Here is a 24,348-nt window from a genome sequence, read left to right as displayed (position 1 = left end):
GGGACATGTGAGGAGAGAGGGAAGAGAAAGCAGAGAGATAATTCAGACACGATGAGCAGGTGAAAACAGAGAAAAATGTGATAACAGTGAAGTGAGAGGAAGTTATTAGCAAGTAGAGGAAGGAAGTGACAAAGTTGGACATATGGAGAAATGTTGACAGCAGCTGAAACAGGTTAATTGAGCTCTAAAAAGAGCTAACACTGCACTGTGAGATAAGATGAGGATGAAGAGAAAGAGAGACAATGAAAGACATGTGAAAACACACCATCATCAAACTGTTTGGCACCAACAACAAAAAACAAGCAAAAACTAACTTCGGATGTGGAAAACATATTTTCACACATGGCATGTCCTCGCTTTTATTAAAACTAAAATTAGTCTTTCTCAGCGTGAAAATACATTTTGTGTTTCACCGGATAAACACGTATGTGCAACATTAAAAATCATTGGTTGGGCTCTTAAGATGTGCAACAGTATTCTTTAGAGTTAATGCCTTTCATTTGCAACTGAATCTGTGCCTGACAACTGTCCCAGAGCAACATGCATTATAAAAAAAAATTAATATTCATTTCACAGTTGTTTCCAAGTCTCCGGTTCAATGAATGTTTATTAGACATATTCCATTAATACTGATTCAATGCTGTCAGAGTGTGACTGAGAAGTGCATCTATGAATTAAAATTAGCCATTCAGTTTATTTTTTCTTAGATGTTGTGTTCATGTTCGGTTTGCTAACGCTGTTTAACTCATCCAGCCTTAAGCAGTGAGTGTTTTTTTTTAATTGTCTTGTCAGTATTGCTGTTTGTTCAAAAGTCCATTACTTATTAAACAATAATGTATTATTTAAAGACCTCTGGAGAATGAAATTAATAAATTCAATGTACTCCATTTGGGTCTACCCCAAATATTGCTAATTAAAGCAGCTTTGTGATTTTGAACATGATGTTTCTGGATTTAAGACTTAAGAAGTATGTTGCTTTACCCAATCCAGATCCTGGCTTTGACTCTGACTCTGCTGGGCATCACTGCTTGCGTCATCCTTTGAGTTATTTTTCCTTGGCGTTCCTCCCTCGGATGTGGTAGCTCCGTCCTGAGATGCTGTCCCTTCTTTAGAGCAGTGACCGGCCTCTGCTCTTGCCACGTAAATCGCCCCGGGATCCAGAGGACCAACTACAGCTGCCTGATTTTGAATGACTAGAGAGTGGTCTGGTTGATTCCCAGGAAAACGGTAAGCCAGCTCGGATAAACCGGGCTCATAGGGGCCCTGTGCACGACGCAGCACTGGGAGGGTGTGGCTACTGTAGCAAAACCGCCCGTATAGAGGGGCTCCTTGACTGGTGTACTGCCCGGGGTCAAGCGCTGCAGCCTGAGCCCAGCTGCTATACGAACGAGCCTTGTCCTGATTTTGTTGTGAATAACGTCTGAGGGAACACAGAATATTTTATGAATGGAAGTTGTGTGCAGCCTGACAAATAAATAATAAAATACACTCACCTAAAGGATTATTAGGAAAACCATACTAATACTGTGTTTGAACCCCTTTCGCCTTCAGAACTGCCTTAATTCTACCTGGCATTGATTCAACAAGGTGCTTAAAGCATTTTTTAGAAATGTTGGCCCATATTGATAGGATAGCATCTTGCAGATGATGGAGATTTGTGGGATGCACATCCAGGGCACGAAGCTCCCGTTCCACCACATCCCAAAGATGCTCTATTGGGTTGAGATCTGCTGACTGTGGAGGCCATTTTAGTACAGTGAACTCATGTTCAAGAAACCAATTTAAAATGATTCGAGCTTTGTGACATGGTGCATTATTCTGCTGGAAGTAGCCATCAGAGGATGGGTACATGGTGATCATACAGGGATGGACATGGTCAGAAACAATGCTCAGGTAGGCCGTGGCATTTAAACGATGCCCAATTGGCACTAAAGGGCCTAAAGTGTGCCAAGAAAACATCCCCCACACCATTACACCACCACCACCAGCACCAGCCTGCACAGTGGTAACAAGGCATGATGGATCCATGTTCTCATTCTATTTATGCCAAATTCTGACTCTACCATCTAAATGTCACAATAGACCAGGAAACATTTTTCCAGTCTTCAACTGTCCAATTTTGGTGAGCTTGTGCAAATTGTAGCCTCTTTTTCTTATTTGTAGTGGAGATGAGTGGTACCCCGTGGGATTAGTTTAAAACTAATTCTGTAGTTCTTTAAAATATAACCATTGTAGAAATTAAACTTAAAAATGTGCAATTCATTGTAACATTTCATCATTAAAATAAACAAAGATCAACTCAAACCATTCACCATAGACAATGGGATTCCCTAAATAAGCATTTAAATCTCCCATAGTTCTGGCTAAAAAGACAATGATTTATTAAAATAGTGACTACAAATAAGATGAATTTTGGAGATGATTTGAAGCAGAATGCATGATTCAAAGAAAAATGTAAAAATATATTTTTTTTCTAAGCAGCTCTAGGTTTTTGTCCAATTTTTTTTCCATGTTGTTATTTTATATAAATATGACAATAAAATTATAATTAAAATATTTGTTTATTAATAGTATTATTGCAAAAAAAAATCTAACATAAAAAGAAATGTAACAAATATACAGCAAAATGAAGAAAAGGGATTAACGAAAAGTTATATTTTTTGTAAAATTACAATAAAAAATATGTATTGGCTTATTGTTCTCCAAAATAAGAAAATTCTGTCATAATTTATGTTTAATTTATTGCTATGACAACTTTTTATAATTTGTCAAATCAACTTAGGTTCAGATAACATAATATTTTGAGTTTCTGTTTATTAAACCAATATATTTTGTTGTATTAACTCAACTTTTGGCCCCATATTATATTAGGTGGTCTTAACTACTATGTACTTACATTAATGTACTTATTGTGTTCATAATTGTATTGCAAGACATGATATTGAGGTGAATACGGGTAAAGTTAGGGACAGGTTTGGTATAGGTAAGTTTAAGGGTGAGGTTAGATGTAAGGCAAGTGTAAACAGTATAAATGTAAAAACAGAAATTAATTACAAATGCAGGTATTTTTAGAAATGTAAGTACCATGCAAAAACATCTATGTACACAATAAGTGAATTGTGCAACTGCAAATTATCAATTAAAATGTTAGTACATAGTAGTTAAGGCCACCTAATATAAAGTGGGTTCCAAATTTATAATTTCAATTAACTCAAAATTTTAAGGCAACCATGCAGGTAACTTTTTTTTTAAAAGTTAAACCAACAATACATTTTTTACAATGTATTAATTTCTTTGTTCTGCTGAACACAAAATATATTTTAAAGAATGTTGGTAACCAAACAGAGATTTGTTCCATTGTATTTTCCCCCATACTATGGAAGTCAATGGGGCCCATCAACAGTTTTGGTTACCCATGTTCCTTAAAATATCTTCTTTTATGTTGAGCAGAAGACAGCAATTCACACAGGTTTGGAATAACATGAGGGTCCGTAAATTATGACAGAATTTTTGGATGAACTATACCTTTAATACACTTTCAAAAAAGTTATCTACGGAGTATGGAGCATGGAGCGGAACAGTCAGGACATTCCGCTAAACATCTCCTTTTGTGTTCCATAGGAAGAAAAACAAAACAAAATATACTTGAAATTACATGAGAGTGAGTAAATGATGCCATCATTTTCATTTTGGGGTAAACTATTCCTTTAAAGGGTTAGTTCACCCAAAAACGTAAATTATGTCATTAATGACTCAATCTAATATTGTTCCACACCCGTAAGACCTCCGTTCATCTTCGGAACACAATTTAAGATATTTTATATTTAGTCTGAGAGCTTTTCTGTTCCTCCAATGAAAGTGTATGCACACTATACTGTCCATGTCTAGAGAGGGAATAAAAATCATCATCAGAGTAGTCCATATGTGACATCAGTTAGTTCATTAGAATCTCCTGAATCGAAAATACATTTTGGTCCAAAAATAATAAAAACTACAACTTTATTCAGCATCAGTCTTCTCTTCCCTATTTGTTTTCAATCCGCAAACAAAGATTAAAATGGTTATACATCAGAGTATTGATTCATGATTCGGATCGCCAATGTCACGTGATTTCAGCAGTTTGGATTGAAAAAAAAAAAAAGGAAGACAATGCTGAATAAAGTCGTAGTTTTTGTTATTTTTGGACCAAAATGTATTTTCGATGCTTCAAGAGATTCTAATGAACTAACTGATGTCACATATGGACTACTTTGATGATGGTTTTATTCCCTTTCTGGACATGGAGGGTATAGTGTGCAAACATTTGGATACGCTCTACTAAACATAAAATATCTTAACCTGTGTTCTTACAGGTGAGGAACGACATTTTTGGGTGAACTAACCCTTTAATTGCATTCAGGAAATGTTTATCAACGTGCAGGAGGAGTGAGTTGATGTAACAGATGTAACCACACTCACATGTTCCTGCTGTCCAGGGTGCGGTACCCCCTGCGTGCGTTATGTGGGGCGCTCTGCAGCGCTGTGATGTCGAACGCAGCCGTGTCGGCCTCCCCCCCTCCTTCATCATCATACGTGATGATGTTCTCTCTTACATCATCCTCCTCTAAAGGCGAGAGCGAGTCCCTTTTCTGCCTGCGCAGAGACAGAGACAAAGCACTGACAGCTAGAGAGAGAGAAGAAAGACAGAGGAAAAGAAAACAGTGAGAGATGAAGAGGAAAAGAGTGAGCGTTTTATGATTCCATTTATAAAAATGGAGGACATGTGTGTTTGTTCTGGGTGACAAATTTTTTCAATACAATTGCAGGGTGATACAAAAAGACTAACACTTACACAGACTGATGCCCCTTAAATACATTTATTACACAACCCTGGGGAATACTCGATTCTGATTGGTCAATCATTGTATCCAGTGGTCTGATTTTTTTCTAATATTAACCGTTTTCTGTGACAATGCTGTTTATCAGACCACCCATCCGGGTGACTGAATTTGGCACTACTTTCACGTCTTTCATATCACACTGCACCTTTTTATATCACTCATACTTTATTGTTTCATATAAAACTATTGACAGTGTTGACAATGACCTCAGAGACTTCAGTATTTATGTTAGATATTGTTTTGCACACTGCAGTGGACTATTTTTCCTATTTCCTTAGCGGAAGCTTTAAAGGTGCACTATGTAAATTTTCCGTCCGCTAGAGGGCGCCTTTTTAAAACAATGGCATAGTTTGATGATGCCAAGTTTGAGCTCAGAATCTTTTGTCACATGTGGTCTTCACCTCACAGCCAGTGGAAAAGAATCGGGATAGGTCTCGGGCAGAAATCATGTTCACGGATGGGATTATTAACGTTCCTGTAGGATGAGGCAGAGCAGGACCGAATGTTGTGGGAGCTGAGCAAAGCCGCTGGAGCAATTGTTAATAAGATGAACGCAACACACGGCTCGCGAGTAGCTGGACCGCCATTTCCGCTTTTACGGTCATAAATAAGGTAATGCATAAGGTAATGCAGCTCTGTTTATCATATTAGATACATTTGAGTGTGCTGAAAATGTTATGACGTCACTCTGTGCGTATGCTCGGCGGCTGCTGTGACACTTTTTGCACACTGCAGTAAGAGTGAGTAAAGCATTTCTGGAAAATAAAACCGGAAACTGATGTTAACGCAGATATGACGAATTGATAGGCGACTCCATCACACATCCCGATTCATTGGTTAAAATAGCAATTTTCTCACAATTTTTACTAATAGTTGGAAACATTTGAACAAAATATAAAATACTTAACACTGGCCTAGTAGTTTTGGGATATTTTACTGAAAAAATGTTGCATAGTGCACCTTTAAGATACTAAAGGTAAGTATTATTTATATACTAAAAAATGTATTAATATTATGCATTAGATTATTTTCATTTTTATTATTTTGTTTTTAATAATATTTATATTCAGCTTTAAATAAATTTTATTTCCGTTAGTTGCCAAGACAACATTTCTAAATTTTGTTGAATTTTTTTAATTTCATTTAATAAATGAAAATGATTTTTAATAGCTTTGTATTTAGTTTAAGTTAACAAAAACAACACCGACTGACCATCTGAATGTACATGATACCTTACTATATGAAAGTTAACACTAAACTTACCCAAAAGAGTGGCCACACAGGCTAAAATTGCCAGCAGGGCGGCGGTGCTGAGTCCGGGGGAGGGCAAGGAGGAGTGCTGGGGCAAACAAACCGTCTCTCTGTCCCACTCCGCCTCACTTTGCTTCTCTTTCTCTCCGGCCCGAGCTCCTCCCCTCAGACAGGGACATACGGACACTGTGACTGTCCCAGTGCTGGTCAACCCAGAGACCCCGTCCCTCAGGATCAGCGGGACGTAGAGTGTGAGGGAGGAAGAACTAGAGCGGGACAGTGTCTGCAAAGGTGATGCCAACACCAAACTAGCAGTGGGGCCTATAAAATGAAAATAATAGCAAATAAATGGAGATACAGAGGAAAAATGGGAGCTTTTAGATCAAATTGAGCTCGATGGAACTGTAATTTAATTGAACTCAAATCGAGTGCACTTTAATTCCTTCGCTGCTCATATAACATTTGTACAGACCAGTGAGTCCAAATGCAGCATAAATGCCAGAGCACATTTCGTCTGTGTGTGCCGGGAGAAGATAGATGTGGCAGAGAAGCAAAAGCAAACAATGGGGGAAAACAAAGGAGCGGGGCACAAAGCAACCACACAATGTGGTTGCAGACACAGACTAACGGATCAAGAGAGACTCCGATGCACACGACTGCATGGGAGAAACAAATTGTGGAAGAAACTGCAGACCTCCACTTTCCCTGACGCTGAAGTTGAGGGCAGCGTTGGAGTCCGGAGGGATGTTGAAATGGACGGTGCTGTCATTTCCTCCCTCGTCTCTATCAATCGCCCGCAACACCTGCACCACCTGAGAAAATGAGATAGGAGAAAGATGGAGCGAGAGAAACAAAAAAAGGGGCAGAGCCAAAAGGGAGAAAGAAGAGAGGAGAGCGAAAGAATAATGGTGAGATTATAAAACAAAAACAACCTGATGCACATTTTAATCTCAGATATCAGCACTGACCTCGCCAGCACCTTTGCAAATAGCTGACATGAGACTGATTAGCCCACACTGTGCAGTCAAACAATAATTGACTCTGACCGAGTAGCGAGCCTTGGGGAGCACCCAAACATAGACGCAGCTTTAGCATGTGCTCTGAAAAGGAGGCGTCGACTCCAGAGATCCACTTAAACTAGAAATAATCACTCGATGGGCCTCTTTTTGCAATGCTCCCCCCACACATTAGGGAAAAAGTTAAAACAAAAATGAGCCGTGTGATGCAGATCAGAGCTGCGGGTTAGACGGTTGTGCTGAGGCATGAAAAGGGGATTTTTTTTTCTCCATATTTCAGTACTGCACTGAGATTATGTCAAGTCACATTAGTAGTTTCAGAGTTGTAAGGGTCACCAAACTTTCCTCCCCATAATGAGACTTGTGGTAGGAAGTTATGCAAGCTTCCAGTTGAGTAAGCAAGCAGACATTTAGTAAAAGATTTTATCAAAAGTAAATTACAAAAGATAGATCAATAATACAATCTCAGTCAGTTTTTGTCATAACCAGTTGCAATCATGACAACAAGCAAGATAACAGTTTGTTGGTCATTCGGTTGATACTGTATGTCTGTTGGAACTCTAAAAATCAATGTTTTTTTTTGTTTGTGTGTTTTTTAATTAACGATTATATTAAAGATTTGAAGACTGGAGTAATGTTGCTGAAAATTCAGCTTTGCCATTACAGGAATATTTTAAATGGTAACAATATTTCACAAGTTAGCTGATTTGTTTTACTGTACTTTTTTTTTTTTTTTACTTTTTTACTTTTTTTAAAAAACATTAAAAGAACAGACATCAAACTGTAGTGAAAATAGTGTAGTGCTCATCAAACATGAACTAGAAAATACTGACCGATAGTTTTGATTTTAAAGCTGCACTATGTCATTTTTTCGTCTACTAAAGGGGTGCCTATTCAAAACAAAGGCATAGTTTGATGAAGCCAAGTTTGAGCTCAGAATCTTGGGACATGTGATCTCCACCTCACAGCCAGTGAAAAAGAATCGGGATAGGTTACTCATGTTAATGGATGCGGTTATTAACGTTACTATAGTATGAAGCAGAGCAGGACAGTGTGTTGAGGAAGCTGAACAAGGCCGCTGAAGCTGTTTACACAAACACACGGCTCGCCAGCAGCAGGACTTTTATTATGACGGGACACAATCGCGGGCACCATTTCCACTTTTCCATGAGTATGAGGTAACGCAGCTCCATTTATCATATTAGATACATTTAAGCGTGTTTAAAATTATGTTTTGACGTTACTGTGTGCATTTGCTCGGCGGCTGCTGTGACACTTGTTGCACACTGCTAAGAGTAAAGCATGAATAAAACCGTTAAAGCTAAATCAAATCGTAAACTGAGGGAAACGTAGATATGGCATAATTGACAGGTCGACTCTTTCGGCTCCTTGGTCTTGCTCCTTTACAAATAGTTGGAAACATTTGGGATATTGTAAGAACCACATTATATTGAACAGACACGTTCAGTTTTTAATTGTAGCGTCTGTTTTCTAACTGAACTGATTTTATGAAGATGAACGTGGTGGGAAAATGATCCAGTAATCTATAGCGGTGGCTTTGGGAGTGGCCAAAGCCAAAGTTAAAAAAGCAGCAAAGAATTTTGGGAATTGTTGTCTTTCATCCCCATGAGACAAAAATACATTTTCTGTCTTTTCTCAGTCTAGAAAGCACCAAATTCAAAAATAATTTCACATTTCTACTACATTAATGACCCAGTTTAAATACAGATTCATCGTTCCAGCACTGAAGCACCCCTTTAACTGAACAAAATATATAACACTGGCCTAATGGTTTTTGGATATTTTACTGCAAAAATACTACATAGTAGCCTAGAAATCTAGACGCACCCTAGCGGCAGCAAATCTAATTTGCCGCGAGTGTCGTCTAGCAACTCTCAATACACTTCTGAGCTGTAAACGGCAAATTCTGGTCGGGCCAATCACATCGTGTATAGAGTCGGTGAGCGGGGCTTAACATAATGACGGCCGAGTTGCACTTGCGTGCTTCTAGTAAAAACAAAAACTGGCGATCTGAACGGTCTTTCGAATCAGCTTTGAATCACTGAACGGTCTTTCGAATCAGCTTTAAACGCGACTCTGGAAGACTTGGAGTTAAGCTTTTCTCTGAGAAAAGAAGATGTGTTCGGAGTTTTGCCGACCGGATACGGCGAAAGTTTAATCTGTCAACGAGCTCTGCTTCACCTTTGTTGCTCTGGTTGGTTGTAGCGATATCCAATTGTGTGCACGCCGTGCAGAGGGAGTTTGAAAGACAACCGTTTATCCCGCTCCTCGGATTGAGCCCTGTCAATGGTGAGTTTCCAGACCAAACATCTTGATGTGGGTCTGACTTGTCAGGCTCACTACATAGTGCACCTTTAAATCAATAAATGAAATTGATGAAACAGACTTTATTGTTGTTATAAATCTGCCTATTTATATAATAGCATTAATTAACATGAATTTAATGGTAATTCATCGTGATTAATCAAATTAAACATCATATAGTTCTGTATATTTTTATATTGTAATAATTTCCCAGTAGCTCTCCAAATTAATATAGAAACAACTTAAAGACACTATTTTAAAATATTTGTTTAAAGCCTTCTTTTTATGAATGAAGGCAGTATCACTGATACTAATACTGCTACTGATGTCTTTATGAAATAGATTTTTTTAAACATTAATGATAGACATTCAATATTACAGTATAATTGAAAACATTTTTAAAATGTATTAGGCTTTAACTTTTAATAAGTGAACTTAAACCAATCTTCACATAAACCCACTATAATAAATGTTATATTTACCTGTGGCCTTAATACCTGTCTAACAGAATTTGAATAGAGTTATCAAACAGTCTGCGCTGCATGAATAATAGATTAAATATAGATGAATCCTTAATAAAGCTACAGTTTTCCCTGTTGCCTTTGTTCTTTGATGAAAATTAACGACAGACATCACAGCAACTGGTTTATTAGGCTACTGTCACTTTAATAATTTTAATTTTAGACTGCTCTTGTGAGAATACTCAACAAAATGAGCCTTTTGGCATAATTCTGTGTGTTATTGTTCCTTTAAGTGCGAAAGAGAACTAGAGAATTCTAGCGCTTCTCTTTTGACTTGTCGCACTTGAATTGTTTAAAAGCATTTGTGTGAATGACAGCATGATCATATAATGTAACACTAGGCCAAGGATGACAGGAAAAAACGATGCTGTGTTAATTGCGTTAAATATTTTTAACGTGTTAAATTGAATAAAACAATTATTTTGACAGCACTAAAAAACATTTTAAAAAACAATTAACACTATCTGGTGAAGCATCATGGAAAACAATAAAATACCAGCTACGTGTTCTTCGTTTTATACTCTTCAGCTGCAGGACATTGCGAGTGAGAAAGTGCACAAAAGTGTCTACATCACAGAAAAAATCCGGGATATGAAACTTGCATGTAAGCACATCCAATGTTGTTTCAGGACCAGCAAAGTTGATAATAACATTGATCCAGGAACTACTTGTCCTATTTGGCAAATCACAATAAGCTTTCACAATGACCGCAAGCTGGGAAGACAGCAGAATGATGAAGACAGGAGAAAGGACACAAGCTATGACAGCTTAACAGATGCACACCATCCAATTAAGAACTGAAGAAAAAACATGAGTCAGGCGAAAGAAGGAAAAAAGGACAAAATCGTGGAAAGACAGGCACTCGAAATGAATGAGAGGCAAAATGGATGAAAGCCAACAGACCAAAAGATGAGCAGATAATAATGTATATCTATAGAGAGGAGAGGAGGAAAGCGTGAAGCATCCTCTAAATGGGAACAGAAGTGATTCAGCTGCAGGGTTACGGCAGAACTAATCAATCAGCGTGCAGGCTGTATAAATGGACATACTCACAGATGTGCAAAAAAAAAATTCATGCACCACCAAATCTATACGAACACAAAGCGTGCGAGTCAGTGAGTCTAAAGGCCTGAAGTCTTGAGAGAAGGTAATTAATCACCCATAATTCATCTGTGACAATTACCTAATTGCGGAGCTTAACAAAAGGACTCTTATTAGAGCACTTCCTGTGCCTTTACATTTCGCCGGAATAACAAACGAACAAGTCAACGGAGACAGGTACGACCTTCCTTGCACCCATAATAACGTGGCTCTTTCTCTCACCTGTCCAGTGGAGGCGGAGTCACACATGGCTGTGCTGTACTGCCTGTCTAGCTCTGGAGCGTTGTCATTCAAATCCAGCGTTTCTATGGCAACAACCACTCTGGACACCTGGCTGGGGTTATCTGAGGCAATTGAGAGAGCAGAGAAAGCAAGTCACCAAAAATACACACGCGTGACACAGCCTGAGTGACTTCTTGAGGCGTGCGAGCCACGAGCCTCTGCCACTGAAGGCAAACCGTCCTCTTGTAAAGTTTATCACACACTTCCATGTGCACGTCCACCCGGAGAAATCATATGCTGAATGGCGACAATTTTCACACACTCATGCCCTTTTACAATCCCTAGTGAGTTGCCTACGGAGGCAGTATTTTAAGGAGTATTTCTGCCGAAGGTAGCAGCATCACATGCATCGTTTGCAGACAATCCGATTTCATATTGCAGCAAACCACTGAATAATTTTTTTATTTTATTTTATCCAAGATAGAAGAACTGTTAAATATAAATACATTTATATTTCATTTTAAACAGGAAAGAATTCATAAATAAACAATGGATCTTTTTACCAACTTGTGCACACAGAGAAAGAGGGTGTCAAAATTGTACCTTTAGGGGTACAACATTTTGTCGCTATGGCAGTAACCTTAAAAAGAAATATTTGTACTTTTTTTACCATAAAAAGGTTCAGAGTAGTACCTTAAAGGTACGTATTTGTACAAATATGCACCTTTTAGGATTAGGACAATTACAAACATGTCCTTTTAAGTTTGCTGCCCCAGCAGCAAGCTGTTGTACCCCTAAAGGTACAATGTTGACACCCTTTTTCTGTAAATAAAAAATATGGTAACACTTTACAATAAGGTTGTGAATTAACCATGAACAACCCCTTTGTTCAGCATTAGGTAATCTTTGTTAACGTTAGTTAATAAAAATCCAGCTGTTCATGTTAGTTCACAGTGCTAATAATGCATTAGTAAATGTTGAGATTAACATTAACAAAGATAAATAAATGCTTTAAAGTGCAGTTCATTATTAGTTAATGTAGTTAACTAATAAATAAATGCTTTAAAAGTGCAGTTCATTCTTAGTTAATGTAGTTAACTAATAAATAAATGCTTTAAAAGTGCAGTTCATTCTTAGCTAACTAATGTTAGCTAATGAACCTTATTGTAAAGTGTTAGCAAAAATATTGTATTGTCCTACACACAGAAAAATAGGGTGTCAAAATTGTACCTTTAGGGGTACAACAGTTTGTCGCTAGGGCAGAACCCTTAAAAGAACAACGTTGTACCATTTTTACCACAAAAAGGTTCATAGTAGTACCTTAAGGTACGCATTTGTACTCAAAGGTACTAATATGCACCTTTTAGCAGTAAAAAAGGTACAAAGATGTCCTTTTAAGGGTACTGCCCCAGCGACAAGCTAAAGGTACAATTTTGACACCCTATTTTTCTGTGTGTATAACACTGAACACTCAATTCTTATGATTTTAGTATTTGCAGTATATTAATCCTCGTTCATATCATGTTTTTGTTTTCATCACTATTGATTTTCTATTTTGTACCCGTGACATTTTTTTTTTATTATTGTTGTAATTTAATTTTGGTTCTATTTTTATTTGCTCAATTTTAGTGAACTTTTTTTTTTTTTTAACTTCATTGATTTGGTTTGGAAAAGCGCTATATAAATAAAATAAGATTTCAGCAGTTACTTTTCGTATTCCTGAGAAGAATGTCTTATCGTGATGAACAAATAGCCTTCAATAGCTTTTCATTTGGAATAGATTTCGGTCGGCATATTGGTACAGTATAGGCTGAACAAACTTAATGTCTTGGTGTGAGCCTTAAGAGAAACTGAAGCATTCTGTTTTTCTCGCTATAATTCAGTCCCACACACTTGCCTGTGGTTTTTGGACTGCTTTCACACAAATGTCTTGGACTGCATCCACACACACACTCACACACACACACAGGCTTGTGACATGATGTTGTGGATTAGTGCCCACTGCTTCACATTACTGGGAAGAGGCTTTGCCTACAATAGCCATCAGGCCTCCCTGAAGCTGCTTAGACCTACTTTCCATACAGTAACACAGCACCATAGATCCTTTCTCTGAGCAGTACAAATTCAATGCATGTTTAAACCATGTTTAATCCATACATGCATAACGATCATATAGGATAAGAAACACAAATCCATTAAGTATCTGTTACTAATTTTGAATATAAAATTATATATTGCATTTTTATATGAATGTGATCAGGAATATTGCAAGCCAGATTTGTACTTGTTAGCAACACCAAACATGGTGGCATGGACATTTTCAACCAGAATTATGAATTATTGACATAATGAACAGTGTGTATCAGTGGCGGTGACCTATAAATAACAATGCTAACATTTTCCAGTGGTGTGACAGTAGCTCAGCTGTTTCCAAAATAGTTCAGCTTTTCCAGTAACAAGCTACCTTTGAAACATGTAGCTGGGCACCATGACAAATCACTGTTTTAATGTCAAATGTCACTGTTATTGTTATGTGCTCTCCTGTATTCTCTCTTAAATGTGGTCATTTAAGTGAATTAAATTATTTTTATAACTACTTGAATTTAACTGTGAAATAAAAAGATAAAAGTGATTAAAAGATGCAGTGATTTCCACACAAGCACATGAATCAGTCAAACGTTTCAAACAAGCCAATTCAAAAAGAAATAAATCACTTATTTATGCCTCTGTGCAGCAGGGCTGTTATTGTTAACTAAAAGGTTTCGATTTATTAAAAATGAAGTGGAAATAATAAAAGTACTAGAAAATTATAAACGTTGTCTTGGGCCTTGGAAAATAACTGAAATTAAAATAAAATAAATAAATGCTATGAAATAATAGAATAAAATAAAAATATGAATAAATAGAAATATAAAAATAAAAATCAAAGCTATTCAAAAATATATTACTACATACTAAAATGCATAAATCACAAGTACATAAATAATACTGCTGTGCAGAAGTCATTTTTTAAATTTAGAAATATTTAGCAATATTCTAGTTATATTAAGCTTTATTCTCCTTTTTGTATTAAACTATTTTTAAAAGGGTTCCCACTCCTTTTCATCAATCATTTTCCAGGACATTATACATTTTACTATGCCGAGAATAAAAGACAAGGATCACGGCCTAAAGTAATATACTGCTCTCTAAGTCTTCAAAAGGCATACAGTTTTATAGGCATACTATAAAATCAGTTTTTAATATGTGCTCTTAATCATACATTATGACTATTGGAAGCTTGTTTGCACCATTTTATCTCGCTAGTCTGATTATTTTCTTGCAATTGCAAGTTTTAATATCTATTCTGAGAAGAAAAAAAAGTCATCAAAATTGCAAGTACAAACTGGCAATTGTGAGAAAGTCAGAATTCTTAATTTTTTACTTTATAACATAATTGGGAGTTTATACCACGCAATTCTGACTTTATATCACATAATTCTGGCTTTATAACACAATTGCAAGTTTCAATCAATCGATGAGGCTGGCTACACTGCACAATGAATATTTTATTGAGCTTATACCGCATCAAAATGATTAGTTAGCTTGTTACTGAATTAGGCAGCTGCTTACCAGTTAAAATTCACTGCATACATTTGAGCGGTTAATAACATTAGCTGTAACTCCTACTGCTTCTGCTACTCTCGCGTGTCAAAACTCAGCATTCCTGAACATTGCACTTTATGCAACCAAATGTAATTGTTTTGGGCCAGTGATAAACTCTTCGTTCTCTGTGAAGGGAATAAAAAAAAATCCAGGACAACAAGAAACATTTGACATCTCTAATTTTCCATGTGTTTTCCATAACTGGAAAATGTGTTGACCGGGACGAGTGGGAACCCTGGTTTAAGTGTAATGCTGTCAATCTAAACAAGATTCATTAATTTACCAACTTCTGAGCTCTGATTAAATTATAAAAATGGATATTGATACATGGTTATTTATCCAAAAAGCTATATTGCTATATAGTTACCTAGCTTCACTACAGTTAACTAACATTACTTGTAGTGTAGTTAACTGCTTCCCTGACACTGTGACTATGTGTGTTTACCTCTCTGTGTGGCAATGATGGTGATATTATGCCACTGCTCGTGCTCTCGGTCCAGCTCAGTCACTGTAGTGATGAGCCCAGTGTCTGGAGTGATCCTGAACAGAGCTTCTGGGTCAGACTGAGGATCGATGGAGAACCTGAGGGAGATACAAGACAAAAAAGACAGAGTTTAGCAGATGCATAAAGCCCCAGGTAAATCAGAAAATCTGTCATTCAGGAGTCGTTTTAAGCCCAGCTGCGGGAAACAAAAGAGCCGTAATTGGCACAGTACAAATCCTCAGATCCCTAACTAGGCACTGTTGAAATTCCTGTAGCTCACTGGGATGGATCTTGATCATTGGGCTTTTCCATGTGGAAGCAAGCAAATGTGCTTTGTAGCATGAATACCTTGATTTCATTGATAATGTTGATACAACACAGAATGGCATACAACCATAACTAATTAATGACATAATGGCTCTGTTCCAAACCCTAATGAGCTGCCTACCCAAACGTCTGATTTAGGTATTTCAGGCATGTTCCTGATGGGAAGGTTGTTCCAAACAACAGGCAGAACAATTATGATGCCTTTTTAGATTCCTGATTAGAGCCAACATTTAAGGCTTTGTTTTTTTGTTTTGTTTTTTGAGGGAAATAAACTGTAATGAGCTTAGCGAATATTTTCAGATGGTGCATTCACCTGCACGTTCAGTGTATTGATGAAATGTAGCTCGTACACCAGTCGTTCACAACCGGGGCCCGGGGCCAAGGGGGCCTTAAGTTGACTTAAAATAATATTAAAGGGTTATTTCACCCAAAAAATTGTCATTATTACATATAACAACCCAAACTCTGTCATTATTTACTCACCTTCATGTCATTCCAAACCTGTAAGACCTTTGTTCGTCTTCGGAACACAAAAATTAAAATATTTTGGATATAATCCGAGAGCATTTCCGACCCCACATCCACTGCGACGCAATTAGCACTTTTAAAACCCTTTTAAAAGAAAGTAAAGACATCATTAAAAGTCGGAGACTGACACAAAAGAGAAGAAATTGTTGAATAAAGTCTTTTTTTTTCACAAAAAATATTCTCATCGCTTTATAAAATTAAGGTTGAACCACTGGTATCACATGGACTATTTTAACGATGTCTTTAACATCTTTCTGAGCCTTGAAAATGTTAATAACGTTGCAATCTATGTGGGGTCAGAAAGCTCTCGGATTTCATCAAAAATATCTTAATTTGTGTTCTGAAGAGGAACGAAGGTCTTACGGGTTTGGAACGACATGAGGGTGAGTAATTAATGACAGAATTTTAATTTTTGGGCGAACTAACCTTTTAAATAAGTTAAAATGACTACAAGTCAAGATATTTCTCATTTTAATTCAGTCCCTTAACAGTAGGTTTTATTTTCCCATCTCTGAAGGAACAGGATTCCCATAGTCTTGAAAACCCTTGATTATATGAAGTGGCTTCATTTAAAAGTGTGATTTGCACAATCCAATCAATCCAATCTTCCCTGTGGGCAATTTTATAGTGAATATATATATATATATATATATATATATATATATATATATATATATATATATATATATAAAACGATACTGATAGCGATACTGTGTGAATGCTCTCCACACATAGTATACATTTATAAAATACTTTTACTTCAAACCCACTAAATCCCAGCCTCAGTCCATTCAAGTACCAGTACTTATCTATAGGTACCTATCTGTCTATATATATATATATATATTGTGACAAGTGTCCCGAGCGCTCATCAGCGTCGCCCTGGAAACAAGGCGGGAACACCTGCACCCGCTCATCACAGGCTGAGCCGTCACAGCTGCAACTCATCAGCGGGCGGCTTTATAAGCCTGCCCGCCGCCCAAAGAGGTGAGAGATGTCTCCAGAAGACTCGGCTAACTGTTGTCTCCATTCTCCCTCCAGAGAGCAACGTGTGACGGCCAGCACTCACTCTAAGCACGGATCCAGATCACCGCGAGCACCGAGGACGCAAGAGAGACCACACCGAGCACGGAGCACCGCACTCAACGCACTTTCACTTTCACCTTTGTCAATAAATCCATCCTTCGGGGAAATTCACCTGCCCTCCTGTGTCGTGTACTTCTTCACCCCGTCACACTGGTGGAGAATGCGGGCAAGAGTGTGAAGAAGTACCGACATCAGGTTCACTTGGAGTGGTTCCCGTTTCCCCGAGACTTTTTCCCTGGATTTATTTTTTCCCCACACTTATTGGTTTTTTCCCTCTGTTTCCCCAGGTGGCGCTCCTCCCTGCAACGATGGAGGAACTGTTGAAACACCTCACCGAGGTGAGCATCCGCCAGCAGCAAATTATGGAGCATATGGCCTCTCGACAAGACACTACAGAGCGGGAGCTGCTCACACTGCGGGCGGCCGCTGCCCAACGCGCTCCGCTGCCTGACCCTCGCGCCCAAGCAACCCAACTCATGCCACGGATGACTGAGCACGACGATGTCGCCATATACCTGGAGATGTTTGAGACCATCGCTACCCGCGAGGCGTGGCCAGAGGATGAGTGGGCTCGCATCGTCGCCCCGCTGTTGACCGGGGATGCGCAGCGGGCGTACTTCGCGCTTCCCCCTGCGCAAAGCACTTCGTATGCGGTGTTGAAGAAAGAGATCCTGGGCCGCGTCGGGCTATCCGCGATCAGCGCTGCACAACTCTTCCATGACTGGTCCTATGACCCACGGCGCCCACCCAGACTCCAAGCCGCGGATCTCTCTCGCCTGGCACAACACTGGTTGCTGGCCGAGGGTTCCACCGCCATCCAGGTAGCGGAGCGCGTCGTCATTGACCGCCTCCTGCGCGCGCTCCCGCGCCACCTCCGTCAAGCCGTGGGGATGCGGAAGCCCACCACCAAGGATGAGCTGGTCGAGGCTATTGAGCTGGCGGATGCCACCTTCCACCGGGAGGTCGGGGAGCGAGCGTCGCCTTTTCCCCGAAGGGTGGTCCAGGAGCGACGCACGCCGGAGGGTACCTCGCGACCAGTAGGCAGGCCGGCGGTTCCCGGGCCTCCGGACGAGCCCATGCCCACCGAAGCCCCGCGATCCCCTGGACGAGCATGGCTGGCAGGCTGCGCCGTGCACACAGAGAACGCGCCCCGGGCGGAGGTGAAGATTAACGGCCGGCCCTTCCTGGCTCTCCTGGACTCCGGCAGCGCCATCAGCCTCGTACAGGCGGCAATCCTGCCGCCGCGAGGAGATTCGAAGACCTCCGTCCCCATTGTGTGTGTGCACGGCGATACCCGAGAAGTCCCCGCACGTCAAGTGTCCATCGAGGCCGCCCCGGGCACCTGGGCCATCGAAGTCGGAATCGTCAAGGATCTGCCGGTCCCCGTGTTGCTCGGAAGGGACTGGCCGGGGTTCGACCGTCTCCTCACCGCCGCCACTCAGCCTGTCAGCCAGCCCGGGAGCCGCCCAAAGCGCCGGACCGCGCGGAGACCCAGACGGCGTCCTGTGCTGCTGGCTTCCGACAGCCCCCGAGACGGTGAGTAACCTAAGCTGCCCCCAAGCTGCTAACCTATTCTATGATCTCTTCCAGCAGGTCTCGGGGGCCGGGGCGTTCGCCCGCGAGCAGCACGAGGACGACCGTCTGAAGCACTGCTGGGCTCAGGTACGGGTCGCGGAGGGGAAGGACCTACAGCCCGCGCCGCACCCTACGCCCCACTTCAAAATTGAACAAGGCCTGCTCTACTGTGTCGCTCAGCGAAGGGGGGAGGAAAAAAACCTGCTCGTCGTGCCCCGCAGCAAGATCGAGGCAGTGATGGAGATCGCCCACGCACACCCCATGGCAGGCCACCTCGGGGCTCAGAATACCATCCAACGGATCCGAGATCGCTTCCACTGGCCCGGCCTGGAGGCCGAGGTGAAGCGCTTCTGCCAAGCCTGCCCCACCTGCCAGCGGACATCGCCACGAGTTCCTCCCCCCAGCCCGCTGATTCCGCTGCCCATCATAGAGGTGCCCTTCGAGCGAATCGGAATGGATCTGGTGGGACCGCTGCCGAAGTCCGCCCGGGGGTTCGAACACATCCTCGTCATCGTGGACTATGCCACCCGCTACCCAGAGGCCATTCCCCTCCAGCCCGATTGTGATGGTCCCAAAGCCCGATGGCACCTTCCGCTTCTGCAACGACTTCCGCCGGCTCAACGAGGTCTCGGAGTTTAACGGCTATCCCATGCCCCGCGTAGATGAGCTGCTGGACCGCCTGGGGAGGGCGCGGTACATCTCCACCCTCGACCTCACGAAAGGGTATTGGCAGGTACCCCTCTCCACTCAGGCCAAGCCAAAGACAGCCTTCTCCACTCCGAGCGGCCACTGGCAATACCGCGTCCTCCCTTTCGGCCTGCACGGAGCACCCGCCACCTTCCAGCGGCTCATGGACATCCTGCTCCGACCCCACCAAGCCTACGCGGCAGCCTACTTGGATGACGTGGTGGTACACTCCGAGACCTGGGAGGACCGCCTGGACCGGCTGCGGAAGGTGCTGTCGGAGTTACGTCGGGCTGGGCTGACCGCCAACCCCCGGAAATGCCACCTAGGACTCGCAGAGGCCAAGTACCTCGGCTACCAGGTGGGACGGGGCCTGATCCGACCCCAGGAGGGGTCGGAAGGTCTCGGCGATTCTCTCCGCTCCCCGTCCCACCACGAAGACGCAGGTACGAGCCTTTTTGGGGTTGGCGGGTTACTATCGGTGCTTTATCCCTGACTTCTCCTCCTTAGCCTCTCCCCTGACAGACCTGACCAGGAAGGGGCAGCCAGAGAAGACCCAGTGGAGCACCGAGGCGGAGGCGGCGTTCCACCGCATCAAGTCGGCCCTCACCTCGGCACCGGTCCTACGAGCGCCCGACTTCAATAGCCCCTTCCTGCTGCAAACGGACGCCTCCGACACCGGGTTGGGAGCCGTCCTTTCCCAGGTCACCGACGGCGAGGAACACCCGGTGATCTACATCAGCCGAAAGCTGACCCCAGCAGAACAGCGCTACGCAACCGTGGAACGGGAGGCGTTGGCCGTCAAGTGGGCAGTCCTGGAGCTCCGGTATTACCTCCTGGGCCGCCACTTCACCCTGACCACTGACCACGCACCACTGCAATGGATGGCCCGGGCCAAGGAGACGAATGCCAGGGTGACGCGGTGGTTCCTGGCGCTCCAGGACTTCAACTTCACCGTCCAACATCGTGCCGGGACGGCCAACGCCAACGCCGATGGTCTTTCCCGGATGTGGTCAGCTTTCGCAGGTCTGTCAGGCTCCACTCCCCAACCCCCCCCAGTTTCCCCGCTTCTCCGCAGGACCAGGACGTCGCTTGGGGGGGGGAGTGTGACAAGTGTCCCGAGCGCTCATCAGCGTCGCCCTGGAAACAAGGCAGGAACACCTGCACCCGCTCATCACAGGCTGAGCCGTCACAGCTGCAACTCATCAGCGGGCGGCTTTATAAGCCTGCCCGCCGCCCAAAGAGGTGAGAGATGTCTCCAGAAGACTCGGCTAACTGTTGTCTCCATTCTCCCTCCAGAGAGCAGCGTGTGACGGCCAGCACTCACTCTGAGCACGGATCCAGATCACCGCGAGCACCGAGGACGCAAGAGAGACCACACCGAGCACGGAGCACCGCACACAACGCACTTTCACTTTCACCTCTGTCAATAAATCCACCCTTTGGGGAAATTCACCTGCCCTCCTGTGTCGTGTACTTCTTGCCAACTTTTGTATTTCAGGAAGAAATGGTGAGTTAAAATATTCTTAAAAATCATTAAAATCCAGAAAAATTATGAACAATTGGCAAAGTCATGGGGCCTATGAATATGTTTGTGGACAATGGGGGAGCCTTGTAGTCAAAAATGTTAAGAACCACTGTTGTTCACAGAAAATTATTTTCTCTAGAAACTATTTCCTCTCAGAAATCACTAGTATATTTCACAAATAATTACAGCAAATTAACACAATTAATTATTTTAATTTTTTTAAGGTAGAATAACTGAAATAGTATTTCTTTTAAAATATACACCGATAATAAATAACATCTTCCTGATCATTTTTACTACCTGATGTTGTTTGTGAGCCCCGTATCTGGGTCCACGGCACTGATCCGCCCCACTGTGCACGCCGGCGGGCAGTTCTCAGACACATCCATTCGATAACGTGCCCGTGAGAAGCGAGGCGGCTCATCTGCATCTAGCACAGCCACTCTGATCGAGGCACGGTCTTTGAAAGGCCCACGCCGCAGGAATCGAGGGTCAACGATGGGATTCAGAACCTCCACTGAGAAAGCGTAGGAGCTTCGGCTCTCATAGTCCACCGCCTGTAGATCAAACAGAAACATCAATATGAGCATAAACCTAATGACAAGACCGCATTGCTCACACCTTCCCAGATGAGCAGCACAGCTCAACATAGCACACACTAACTAATCACTGAAGGATTATTAAATGCATGCGTCTATAGGACATCTGCTCAAACTACTAACAGAAACAGCAACGTTGTTATTGTTAACTAAAAATGTAAAAATTTCTTAATTGAAATAAAATACATGTGAAAAACGTGGCTTTGCTGAAGAGACACAGTCGTTTTTATGATGAACAGATATAATTTAGGCTTTTATATGTGTGACTAGGGATGTAATATACACTCATGTCACAATTACAAATCACAATACTGAACTCATGATACTATAGAAACGTGATATGTGTCCCTGGAGCACAAAGCCAGTCATAAGTCACATGGGTATATGTGTGACAATAGCAAACAATACATGGGTCAAAATTATACATTTTTCTTTTATGCCAAAAATCAGTAAGATATTAAGTAAAGATCAAGTTCCATGAAGATACTATGTAAATTTCCCACTGTAAAATTATTATTAGTAGTAGTAGTAATGTGCATTGCTAAGGACTTAATTTGGACAACTTAAAGGCGATTTTTTTAATATTTCGATTTTTTTGCACTCTTAAAAAAAATTGGGTTGTTTGAACCCAGTGAATAGACCCATTCAAACAACCCAATATCTGGGTTTGTCCATTTTAAACCCAAATTTTGAAGCATCAAAGTGGTATTTGCATGGACTGTCAGTGGAGGGACAGAAATTTCTCAGGTTTTATCTCTCGTGTTCCTAAGATATACTAACTTACTACGGGTTTGAGGGTGAGTAGCTGATGACAGAATTTTCATTTTTGGTTGAACTAACCAGTTAAATGTCTTTAAATTTTCAACGTGAAGTAATAAAAGAAACCCATCTGCTACGATAATACCTATTCAAATTGATATGCTGTTGGTGATGTTGTTGCTTGTGCTCATATGTTTCTGTGACCGCAATTGTGTGACCTGAAAAGGCTGTTAAATTACAGTGGCTAGACGCTGAGTTGATAGTAAATAATAAACAGGCCGGTTTTCTGGGCGAGCGTAAAAAATACAATGCTGTTGAAAATGAGGTGCTGGTGGATCTTTGACATCCAATTTAAACTTGGAATGAGCAGTAAATAAAAGTAGATCGCTCTGACTATAATCAATGAAGCTGTCTACATAGCAAGATAGTGTTGTCAGGTTGCTTCCTACAATAATCCACGTCCAGGGCATGTCAATGTCATACTGCTTCTCTGCCGACAATGACTTTGCTTTTGAACAACAAGCCACTGTGTGGTATTTCAAGAACAGCATCGTTTGACAGACTTTAATTAATCTTTGATGAGGTTGGCCATGCTAATGCAGTAGCAAGGTCCAGCATTTATTGTATTGTGACAAGTCATGGGAGCTGAATCTGGATCTGGCACTGGGAGGGTTGTGTGGGAAGCTGGCACACCAGAAATAGGTAATGGGCTTGTTTTGGCAAGAGTAGCTAGGCAGGGGCTGAAGGAAGTCAGAAAGGACTGGCTCATTAAAACGCTCAGTTTTGCCATAAATGTTCTCCATTCATCGGCTCCTCGCTATACTACAGTCTCTTCCTAATGCGAGACCAAGCTGAGGTTGGAAGAAGTCAATGGGGCACACAATGTGCTTGGCCTCGGTTTTCTCGTGCAGGCTGAAGGACAGACTGAAATGAGCTGAATTAAATTGAGCTGACTGAAGGACATCGGGTCACTGCGGACACTACAAATGCCTGCCACTTTCTGTCTCACCAGAGTTGGACTCTTGATCTTGAGGACTCTCAAACATGGTCTGGGACTCATTACTTGACATCTTGGCATGGGTCTCAAAACTACAGCAAATTTGGTTTATGGTCAAGAGACCTCAAGATGTCATTTCATAGGGGTGATAATTATCTCAACTGAAGGTCACTGAAGTAAACAAAGAATGTTTTATAGCGTTTAAGTTTAGGTGTTGTAGAAAAAGGTCGTGGAGAATTAGGCATTAATACATAAAATTAATAACCAAAAATTGTTGGTTTAACTTAAAAAAGTAAGTAACCTGCTTGCCTTAAAATTTTGAGTTCATTGAAATAAAAAAATTGAGTTGATACAATGAATTGGTTGAATAAATAGAAAATCTAAATATTATTGTATCGGAACCACATAAAAATTTGATATATCATGAAAATAGCTCAATTTGGCTATTTGTTTCACCGCGTCATCAAAAATAAAACACACAAAATTACCCAATATGCTCACAAAATCATTTAATAATATTTGAATAAAGGTTGTCGAGTCTCAAAAATATTAATTGAATTAACTAAAAAATATATATATTTCGATGAACTCAAAATAATAAGGCAAGCAGGTAACTTATTTTTTTTAAAAATTTTACAGTGTATGTGCTTCATAAGTACTAATAAACAGAGAATGTCCTAGTAATATGCATTTTAAAACTAGTTAAAGCCACAATATGTAATTTTTCGCCGCTAGAGGTCGCTTATTCAAAGCAAAGGTATAGCTTGAGGATGCAAAGCTTTTATCATGCCACATATGTGGGATAAATCAGCGCTGTTTT

General features: G+C 41.2%; 1 protein-coding gene across 4 annotated transcripts in view; it reads right to left on the bottom strand.

The window, feature by feature from the left end:
• Positions 1-24,348, bottom strand: part of LOC137089012 (cadherin-7) — a 206,627-nt gene that overhangs the window by 3,885 nt on the left and 178,394 nt on the right. For 3 of the 4 annotated variants that reach the window (XM_067452435.1, XM_067452437.1, XM_067452436.1), the window contains exons 7-13: positions 21,474-21,730; positions 15,407-15,543; positions 11,317-11,438; positions 6,826-6,943; positions 6,144-6,452; positions 4,459-4,663; positions 982-1,420 (exon numbers count right to left, since the gene is read on the bottom strand). In XM_067452435.1, the coding sequence (XP_067308536.1) occupies positions 982-1,420; positions 4,459-4,663; positions 6,144-6,452; positions 6,826-6,943; positions 11,317-11,438; positions 15,407-15,543; positions 21,474-21,730 (1,587 nt within the window). Of the gene's footprint in view, positions 1-7; positions 206-981; positions 1,421-4,458; positions 4,664-6,143; positions 6,453-6,825; positions 6,944-11,316; positions 11,439-15,406; positions 15,544-21,473; positions 21,731-24,348 lie in introns of those variants that run through there. The other variant, XM_067452438.1, reaches the window with a different exon arrangement.

The sequence above is a fragment of the Pseudorasbora parva genome, chromosome 9, assembly GCF_024679245.1.
Source record: "Pseudorasbora parva isolate DD20220531a chromosome 9, ASM2467924v1, whole genome shotgun sequence".
NCBI classification, from domain to species: Eukaryota; Metazoa; Chordata; class Actinopteri; order Cypriniformes; family Gobionidae; genus Pseudorasbora; species Pseudorasbora parva.
This window is presented reverse-complemented; position numbering and strand designations above follow the sequence as displayed.